At 51.0% G+C, this 9,952-nt stretch overlaps 2 protein-coding genes across 2 annotated transcripts in view; one reads left to right on the plus strand and one right to left on the minus strand.

The window, feature by feature from the left end:
- LOC114028032 (gastrula zinc finger protein XlCGF26.1-like) overlaps positions 1-2,751 on the minus strand; it is a 15,560-nt gene extending 12,809 nt beyond the window's left edge. The window contains exons 1-2 of the mRNA XM_027842219.1: positions 2,542-2,751; positions 1,299-1,392 (exon numbers count right to left, since the gene is read on the minus strand). Coding sequence (XP_027698020.1) covers positions 1,299-1,355 — 57 coding nt within the window. The 5' untranslated portion in view covers positions 1,356-1,392; positions 2,542-2,751. The remainder of the gene's footprint in view (positions 1-1,298; positions 1,393-2,541) is intronic.
- Positions 2,674-4,363, plus strand: LOC114028050. Its single transcript, XM_027842236.1, has 3 exons — positions 2,674-2,827; positions 2,900-3,092; positions 3,492-4,363. The coding sequence occupies exons 1-3, from the start codon at positions 2,674-2,676 to the stop codon at positions 3,991-3,993; spliced, it is 849 nt and encodes a 282-aa protein (XP_027698037.1). The 3' UTR covers positions 3,994-4,363.
- The last annotated feature ends 5,589 nt before the right edge of the window (positions 4,364-9,952 follow it).

Here is a 9,952-nt window from a genome sequence, read left to right on the forward strand (position 1 = left end):
CACACACACACACACACACACACACACACACACACACACACACACACCCCTCAGAGAACACCGCTCCCTAAACACCTTCTGGGCCTGGAATAAAATCCTCCCCCCATCTCTTTGAACAAATCTCTCAAACCCCCCCACGAACGTGCGCCCTCACAGAAGCCCAGAAGGACTGAGGCACAGTGAGGCCCGCAGAGCCAAGCACAGGGGAGCCGCAATGCAACAGTGACCGGACGAGAGGACAAGAGCACGGGACAGTCGGAAGTCAATGTTGCGCAATACGAAAGAACGAACGTGGCCGCGTTAGAGACAGGAGAACATGCCTGCCCGCCTCCTTGGCAGGCGGAGGCCACGTGGGAGGAACACATCGATCGGTGCTGCTGGCTTGTCGTGGTCTTCCTTTTTTTCCTTTGGGATGGCTCCCAGAAGGGGGTGGCAAAGACCAGTGATGCACATTTAGGGGCCTAAAGGAAGTTCAGATCAAGAACCAGGGAAACCAGACAGACGGTGACTCCAACGACGGGAATGGAGAACGTTGAAAAAGGGAAACTGAGACCGTAAACCTCTGGTGCCCATGCCTGGCTGGGAAGGGGAGGGCAGAAAAGAGCTGTCAGACTGAGGCGATGCAGAAACATCCGAGATGTGGGGGATGGTGATGCTGAGAGCTAACATTTGGGGAGCACCCACTGTGGCTCCCGGGGGGCCGGCATGGGGGGATGGGACAGGTTCCCCGGCTCAAATGCATCTGTGCCGGGCTTGAAGGAAGGCATCATCGGACTAGGCAGAGATGGAGGCGGAAAGGGCATTACAGGAACCTGGGGCAAGGTGGGCAGAGGGAGCGGCAGGGGGGAGGGAGCATTTATGCAGTACCTACTGTGTGCCGAAGCAAACCCTTTACAATTATCATCCCACTTACCTATCCATTCACTCGTCCTCCATCTATTCACTTCCACTCATCTGTCCATCCGTCCATTCGCTCCATCCATCCTTTCACTCATTCATTCTTCCATTCATTCACAGTTGAACAAAAACATTGGTTGCTAACATTTTTTGTCGTTCAGTCCTTTCAGTCCTGTGCGATGCTTCCTGACCCCACTTGGGGCTTTCTTGGCAGAGATACAGGAGTGGTTTGCCATTTCCTTCTCCAGCTCATTTTACAGATGAGGAAGCTGAGGCAGACAGAGTGGCCTGCCCCCCTCTCACTGGGGCAGCAGAACAAACAGAGAGGGCAGACTGGGGGCCCCTGGTGCCGTCCAGCCCTCTGTCACAAGGGATGGGGGAGGGGAGGGCCCTGACCTCACCTGGGGGCTGGCTGTCCCGAGCTGGGAAGGCCTTGCTTCACCCTCTTTCTCCTCCATGCTGGCGGGGGAAGGTCAGAGTCCAGAGAAGGCTGGGCTGCGGGGGCAGAGGACAATCCTGAGGGCCACGCTGACCACTGAAGACAAGCCCTCCGGAGCTGCTCCCTGAGGTCCCCCTCCCTTCTCCCAACTGGAGCCCCCACCCCCACCAGCCCGACGGAGGGTCAGCACTTGCCCAGAGGGTCCCCAGTGCCTGGAAACCATGCCCTCCATAGGGCCTTTCCTGAGAGCCCCTGCCCCTCAGGCCTACAAAGACCTCCCCCCGGCACACAGTAGGTGCTTTCTTCATTGGGGATTCCGAGGCCGGCATGGCTCAGTACTGATGGGGGGGCGTCTTCCCCTCTGTAGTCAGCCGAGCACACAGTAGGTGCTTTCTTCGTTGGGGATTCTTTTGCATTAGGGAGGGTGGGATCGGCTCAGTAGTGATGGGGGGGGGTCGGTCTTCCCTTCTGGAGTCAGCTCCCTGAGGGCTAGGAGGGGCCGGGCCACCCCAACCCCAACGATGCCCGGCACACTGTAGGTGCTTTATAAGTGCTCTTTGGCTCTGCAGCGGCTGACCAGGGTTCAAGTCCGCTCACCCCATGCCTGCTGCCCCTGTGGTCCTGGGGAGTCACCAAAGAGCCCCCCCACAAAAAAAACCAAAACCTAAACCCAGGGAAGGCCTGGAGGCCGCCCAGTGGAGGGCTGTGGGAGGGCAGTCCAGGTGTGGGGCACGGCTCGGGCAAAGGCAGGGTGGCGGAAGATGGGAGGGGCCAGAGGATCCAGGACCACCCGGGCTGGGCTCTCGGACCCAAGCCGGGTGGCCGGAGAGGATCCGGTCAAGGGGAAACTGAGGCCCGATGGGGCCCAGAGAAGAAGCGGAAGGGTCCTCCGGCAGACACTGACCAGGAGGGCCGGACCCTCACAACAGCCCTGGGAGGGGCTACTCTGGGGTCAAAGGGGTGGCCCAGGGGCCAGGAGGGGAGGTCGTGTCCGGCCGCCACGCCCACCCGAGCCTGGCGGCTCCGCCCGCGGCAGCGCCAAGCTCTGCGCTGTGGTGCCCCCTCGCGGTGCAAGGGGAGCCAGGGAAGGTTCTTGAGCAGGGGAGGCAGCACAGCACAAGGACAGGCCCCGCCCTCCAGCGGCCGCCTCCCAGAAGGCACCGCGCCCACGCTCACTCCCACGCCCCGGCCCCGCCCGCACTCACCTCCCTACGCTCCCAGGACCCAGGGGCGGTTAACGTTGCTCAGGTCGCGCGAGCCCAGGACGCATGCGCATTCCTCCCCTCGACTGAGTCTGCGCGCAGGGAATGCCTGAACTACACTACCCAGGATGCAATATGGCACCCGAGGCCCACGTGGGAAATGGAGCCTGGCCACAGGATGACGACACCAGAACGGAGACCAATATAGACTATGCTGGGGCCGCAACCCTGAGCCGCGTGTGCGCAAGCCTCCCCTCTCACTCAGTTTCATATATGAAACCGGGTCAAGGTAGGAGGGCAGAACGGGCGGGGCCATAGCCACTGCGCCTGCGCACGCTCCTTCTGGGCCTCCTCCCAGTAGGGATAGGTGTATGTGACACGGCAAGGAATGCTGGGAAGTGGAGTCCGCCCTACTCCGTCGCTTTTCACTCCGGAGATGGCTGCGGCCCGGGAGCGAGGCGCGGACTCGCTCCTTGGACTGTGACTGGTGTCTTTATTGGAAGCCGGTTTCCTCCGCTTCCACCACCGCCAGACGGAAAGGAGAGCCACCCTCGGTGAGCTTCCACTCCAGCCGAGGAGGGTCACTGAGAGTCTCCCCCCCACTTCCTTGAGCGAATGGCCCATGGGGGCGGGACCGGGGCTCTGTCCAATCAGAATTCAGCCCCGAGGCCCCGCCCTCTCCTTCTGGGGCACGGCTTCCGCTAAATCAAATCAACTTTGATAGCCCCGCCTCCTCAGCAGCCCCGCCCCCGCGGGCGGGGCGTGGCCATTGAGGGCTGTTCCCAGAGCCTCCATTTAAGGAGCGGGCCAGTGCGGGTGACTCATTTCCCACCCGGCCGCAGGACTGTGTGGTACCCCCCAGCCCGGCTGGGCTCGGCTGGGCTCGGCTCGGGCGCCTTCCTTCTCCCGCCTTTCACCTTCTTTTTCTGTCTTCTCTTCCCCCACTGGAGCAGGTGTGCCTTGAGGACAAGGGCTGCCTTTGCCCTCCTTCCTTCGGGATCCTTTCAGCACCTAGGACAGCGCCTGGCACGTGCGGAGTGGGCAGAGGCGGCCAGACTCGAGATTCAGCTAATAATCCCGTGTTCGTGTCTTTACTCGGGGTATTGCTGTGCATCAGGACTCTGGAAGAGGGAGGGAGGCAGGCGGCTTTGTGAAACTGCCTCCCTTCCGTCCAGCCGTGGGCAAGTGAAGATGCGGCCGAAAACGAAGGCCGAGCGAGGCACCTGCTGCGTGCCGGTCATCAGGGATGCAAGGATGGACAAGTGGAACAGCCCACATTCTGAGGGGGGTAGCCTGCGGGCACAGCTGGAGTCACATCTGGGCAGCAGGCGTTTATTAAGCGCCGACTTCGTCCCAGGCAACGTGCTAAGTGCTGGGAATTCAAGACAGGCCTGCCCTCGAGGAGCTCCCAATCTAATGGGGGAGACAACATGCACACAACCATGTGTATATTAGTACATTCCACTACTGTGAAGTAGCCGAGCTCTGGGACTCGAGTCAGGAAGACCTGAGCTCAAATCCGGCCTCAGACACTTCTTGGCCGCTTGTATGTGTGGGTCACTTTGGCCAAGTCGCTTCACCTCTGTGTACCTCAGTTTCCTGAACTGTAAAATGGGAATAATCACAACACCCATTTCCCAGATTGGCTGTGAGAGTCAAATGAGATAATGTTTGTAAACCGTTTGGCACTACACAAATGCTAGCTATTATTATTTATAAAGCAGCTCTATACAGCTGATAGCATAGTTGGTGATAATCGATGGAGGGAAAGCATTAGCATTAAGGGGGAATCAGGAAAGGCTAAGGGCAGCTAGGGGGCTCAGTGGATAGAGTGCCAGGCCTGGAGTCTGAAAGATTTGTCTTCCTGAGTTCAAATCTGGCCCCAGACAATTACTAGCTGTGTGACCGTGGGCAAGTCACTTAACCTGTTTGCCTCAGTTTTCTTGTGTGTAAAATGAGCTGGAGAAGGAAATGGCAAACCACGGCAGTATCTTTGCCAAGAAAATCCCAAATGGGGTCACCAAGAGTCAGACCCAACTGGAAGGATTGAACGACAATAGGAAAGGCTTCCTGTAGAAGGTGGGATTTTAGCTGAGGCTTGAAGGAAGCCAGGGAAGCCAAGATGCAGAGGTAAGGAAAAACAGCAGGAATGGAGGGATCAAGCAAAAGTTGCTTGAAGGTGGAGAAGATGTGGGTGTGCTTTAGGTGGGTGGGAAGCAACCAGTAGACAGGTTGATAAGTGACAGAACTGGGGTGACAGAGGGGAAACAATCTTCTGGAGAAGATGGAAGGAATGGGGTCACTTGTGCATGAGGAGGGTTTAGTTTTGGCAAGGAGGAGAGCTACCTCTTCATGTGAAACGGGTGAAGGAGGAGAGAGGGACATTTCTAGGTGATGTGAGAGGAGGAGGAGGAGGAGGAGGGGAGAAGAGGGAGCTCTTGGTGAATTGATATCAGTTTTTCACTGAAATATGAGGCTAGGACAGGGTGCATTGAGCAGGAGGACAAAGAATCCTCCCTGTTGCACCCAGAACCTCTTTCTTCACCGTCTTGAGAGTCAGATTTATCCTTTTCCTTCAGTTTGTTTTTAAAGTGGAGATCAATCTTTGGTCCATTGAGGGTGGTAGCAGTATCTGCTGGTCTGCTCCCATTTTCTGCCAGTCTGCTGTCCAGTTTTCCCTGCACAGTAGATGTCATTCCTGCCCTCCCAAGTCCCCCCTCCCCATTGTATCCAGTGGCCCTTCCAGGTTCCAGACCCCAGGAAATCTGGGAAGGGGCAGGACTGCTTCTGACCACATGGAATGAGAGATGAGCCTAATCGACTGCTGAACCTGAAGAATAAATGATTCTGGGGGAAAAAACCCAATATGCTCCTACCTCTCTCCCTTACTTTCTGACTGGGAAACGTGCTGTATTCAGCTGAGTCTGGGGAGCCTAGGGGCCCAAGCCTGTGTCCCCTTCAGCTTCCAAGCAGCCATGAGAACCTGGCTGCCTCCGTTGTCTCCTTTTCCCGATCTTTGACAAACAAGTATCCCGCAGTGGATGTGTCCAGGACTGGCAGCAACCTTGGGAATTCCAAAAGGTCCAGAGGTCCTGGGGGGCCCGAGAATGATGTAGTCACCTTGAACAGCAATAGCTGGTGGCTGGGAGAGCATTGGAAAATCACAAGAGGAGTGGCCTGAGCCTGACTGGTTGAGCCCCACAAAAATGCCAGGTGTGGTTGGAGTAATGTTAAGTTGAGGTGAAATCATAACCTAATTAGGAGCATTGCCAACCTGTTATGTTTTGAGCTGCTCGGCCAGTTATTAATCAGTAATTACTCTGTTAACCCTGCTTGTGGTTCTTTCAATGCTTAGAATCTTTCTGTGTAAGAATAAAATACCTGTGCCACACCTGATTCTTGCCATGTGTCTTTTCCTACCTTATTTTTTTTAGGAATCTCTTAGTTTTGAGCCATAATTTTTACTATGTAGTGAACCATTTTGAGTAAAACCCTGAAAAAGAGTCATCTGGGGCCTGGGAGGGGCGGGATGGTGGGGGAGTGGAGGGAAATGACTGATGCACTTGGACCTTAACTTCCTTGTCTGCAATATGAGGCAAGGACAGGTAAGAGGGTTGGCCCAGAGGATCCTACGTAAGCCATCGCTGTGGCAAGTCAACCCTTTCACACCTTCCTAATCAACGGACTCTCCCCCTCAACACAGCAGCTCTTCCAACCTCCTTGTCCCTCCTCAAACCTCCCCTAGCCCCTGCTCCCTCCATCCTCTCAGCCAAAAACCTTATTTCATATTTCACTGAAAAAAATGTGGCTCTTTACTGAGAGCTCTCTCTTGTGTCTTCCTCTTTCTCCTCTCACCCAGATGACTTCCCCTTCTATCTTCTCCTTCAGATGAGGAGGTAAGCCTACTCTTTGCCAAGGCAAACCCCTCTACATTCCAGCAAATTGCCTCTTCCATTACCCCCGATCTCTCACCAATCTTCTGTGTCTCCTTGTCTATTGGCTCCTTTCCTACTGCCTGCAAAGACCCATGACCTCCCCGTTCTCAAAAAAACCCTCATATGATCCATCCATCCCCACTAGCTATTGTCCAGTATCTCTGCCCATTTGTGGCTGAACTCCCAGAGAAGGCTGGCTACAATGGGGGCCTCCACTTTGTTCCTTTTCCCTCTCTTCATTTTCTAAAGAATGGCTTCTGTATGGCTTCCAACCTCACCATTCAACTGGCACTGTCCTTTTCAAAATTACCAACGATCTCTTAATTGCCAGGTTTAATGGCCTTTTCTCAAACATCCCACACTTCACCTCTTTGCAGTCTTTTCCCTTCTCCATGATGCTCTCTTCTCTCTAGGTTTGTGAGTCACCAATCTCTTCTGATTCTACTGTAATTCTACTGAGTGCTCCTTCCCAGTGTCCTTTGCTGGATCTTCATCTGGGTCACATCCTCTAAGCATGGGTGTCCCAAAGGGCTCTGCTGTGGGCCCTCTTCTCTTCTCTCTCTACTATTTCATTTGGTGATCTCATCAGTTCCCATGGATTCAATAATCTCTATGCAAATGATTTCCAGATCTATTTGTCCAACCCTAACCTCTCCTCTGACCTACAGTCTCACATCAGCTGCTTATTGGACATCTTGACCTAGATGTCCCATGAACATCTTAAATTCAATATGCACAAAACTGAATTCACATCACACACACACAAGCCCTCTAGTCTTCCTACCTTTCCTATTATTGTGGAGAGTGACACAATCCTCCTACTCACTTAGACTTGAAACTGAGCTATCATCCTTGATCCCTCATTCTTAGAACCCCCCATACTCAAGTAGTGACCAAGTCCTGTCATTTCTACCTTCATAAGATCTCTTCTATAAGCCCCCTTCCTTCCTCTGGCACTGCCACCACCCTGGTGCAGATGCTCTTTACCTGTCTGAGACTGGATTTGAACACAGGAAGATGAGTCTTCCTAACTTCAGGCCTGGCACTCTATCCACTGCACCACCTAGCTGCTCCTTAAAAGCAATAGATATCAATAAAAATGCTATTATAAGAAAGGGGGAGAGATTCAGTGGTTTTGCCACAAAGAATTTTTTTTGTGAAATTGTCGCTTAATTCACCATACCATGTGCAGCATGCCTGTTTTTTACCATAGCAATGACAGCATTGAATTTTATCACTTTGAAATATCTTTGCTGATTTAATGAGTATAGCAGATTCATTTGAATTTCTTAAATTAATAAAGATTTTGTATACCTTTTCATTCAAGTGTCAACATTGGGTTCCCCTTTATGAAAAATGCCTAATTACATCTTTTGATAATATACCTAATAAAGTAGGGTACTCACCGGTATAACTTTCTATAAGGCCCTTATCAATTTTGTATGTCAGACCTTTACAAAACATAAGGAGGAGATAGTGAGCTCTGACATAGAATAACTGTGATATAAAAATAAGAGGCATCAATAAACGTAATCCCAAAGATGAATCTTTAAATGGGAGAAGCAAATATTTAATGAAAGAATTCTCCCCCAAATACCGGGGTTTCTGTGTTTATTACTGTTTTAAAAGCAATTTATGGGTGTGGGGTTGAAATTTCTTAAGCTCTTATTTCTCCATTTGAATATTAGAACATTTCAACGGGACTTAAAAGCTAATTTTTAAATGCTCAAATGGATCTTTGATCTCATCAGTATAGGTGTTCCTTCCAGTGAGGATAACAATGCTTTCAGTCTTGCCCATCCTGGACAACTTCCATCCATGTTCTCCTAAAAGTGAATCCACCCAAAGCAGCGAAGCCTTCCTCCCCTTATACTCATATAGAGAGGGTACCCATGGAGCACTCTTCCTGTCTATGCAAAACCCGACTCTTTCAATGTGACCAGCCCATCTCTACCTATTAGATATTTCCTTGATGACACCCTTTACTTTTGTTCTCCTTCAGAGTTCCTCACTGGCACTTCTACCATGTACCTTTCTGTGGTCCTCTGTGTGATGCTCTTTAGTTCTTTAGAGGCAGTGATGTTCCAGGTCTCACTACCACATGGTAACACTGGTATAATAGTTACACTTGAAAGATAGACCTTTGCTTTCATGGGGTCATAAAAGAGCTCTGTACCTTCCCCAAAGAAATCTAGTTTGCTCTCCTTTTCAACTCTGAGTCCAGTTCATTGTCCATCTGTATGATCTGTCCCAGACAAAAATACTTTTGTACAAGCTCTATAGGGTATCTATTCAGATGCATGCTGAAATCTGGATAAAAGGCATTTTTCATCCACTTGTTCTTTCCTGTGTAGATGGACAAGCCGAACTACTTTGAGTGATTATAAAGCTCTGTAATGTCTTGGAGCTCGATCTAATCAACAGTGTCACATCCACTAACTGTGGGCTCCCCCAAAGTTTTGTCCTGGGGCCTCTTTTCACTTGACACTGTCTCACTTGGTGATCTCATCAGTTCTCATGGGTTCAATTATCATCTCTAAGCAAATGATTTCTTGTTCTACATATCCAACCCCAAACTCCAGTCCTATATGGACAGCTGCCTCTTAAACATCTCAAACTGAATTCCATAAGCACCTCAAACTCAACATGTCCCAAACTGAACCCATGATCTTATCCTCCAAAGTCTCCCTTTGGTAATTCTTGTATTGTCAAGAACACTACCAACTTCCCATCACCCAGACTCAAAAACGTGGTGGTATCCTCAATGCCTCTCTCACTCCACATATGCAATCTTAGGCCAAATCTTGTCATTTCTCCCTTTATAGCCACCACCCTAGTTCAGGCCCTCATTGCCTCTCACCTGGGCTAGTCCAAGGGTCTTATAACTGTTCTCCTTACACAAGTTCCTTCCAACTCCAATTAGTCCTTCATCCAACTGCCAAGGTGATTTTTTTCAAGTATAGGTCTGACCATGTCATCCTCTTTCTCAATGACCTCCAGTAGTTCCTTATTACCTTCAGGATCAAATACAAACTCCTTTTTTTTTTGGAATTTAAAGCATTTTGTAACCCAGCCTTTTTCTAACTCTGCAGACTTCTGACATTTTACTTCTCCTCACCTCTACGGTAATACTGGCCTCAAGCACAACTATTCCTCAAATATGTGACACATAATCTCTCATTTCCATGTCTTTGCACTCATTTTTATTCATGCCTGGAATGCTCTGCCCACTCACCTCCACCTCAATTTCCCTGGCTTTTCCAAGACAGCTCAAATCTCACCTTTTACAGTGGGCCTTTCCCAATCCCCCAATGGCTCGTCCTGTCTTTGTTCTCTTAAATGTCATTTCTATATCCTTTAAAAGTAACTCAGAGATTGTTATGTTGGAGTCCAGATGTGGAAATTCTACTCTTCTTGGCAAAAGTTTGCTGCATCTTCTGTTTGTAGTTCTCTTTCCGTTTTCACCTTTTAGTGATCCT

This window comes from Vombatus ursinus, unplaced genomic scaffold (genome assembly GCF_900497805.2).
Source record: "Vombatus ursinus unplaced genomic scaffold, bare-nosed wombat genome assembly UNPS02014868.1, whole genome shotgun sequence".
Lineage (NCBI taxonomy): Eukaryota > Metazoa > Chordata > Mammalia > Diprotodontia > Vombatidae > Vombatus > Vombatus ursinus.

Excerpts from the sequence above, each read along its gene's own strand:
- LOC114028050 (XM_027842236.1), top strand. The coding sequence starts at position 2,674 with ATGGCACCCGAGGCCCACGTGGGAAATGGAGCCTGGCCACAGGATGAC. Across the intron at positions 2,828-2,899 it reads ATATATGAAACCGGGTCAAG|GGATAGGTGTATGTGACACG; the intron begins GTAGGAGGGCAG and ends TCCTCCCAGTAG. Across the intron at positions 3,093-3,491 it reads GGAAAGGAGAGCCACCCTCG|GTGTGCCTTGAGGACAAGGG; the intron begins GTGAGCTTCCAC and ends CCACTGGAGCAG.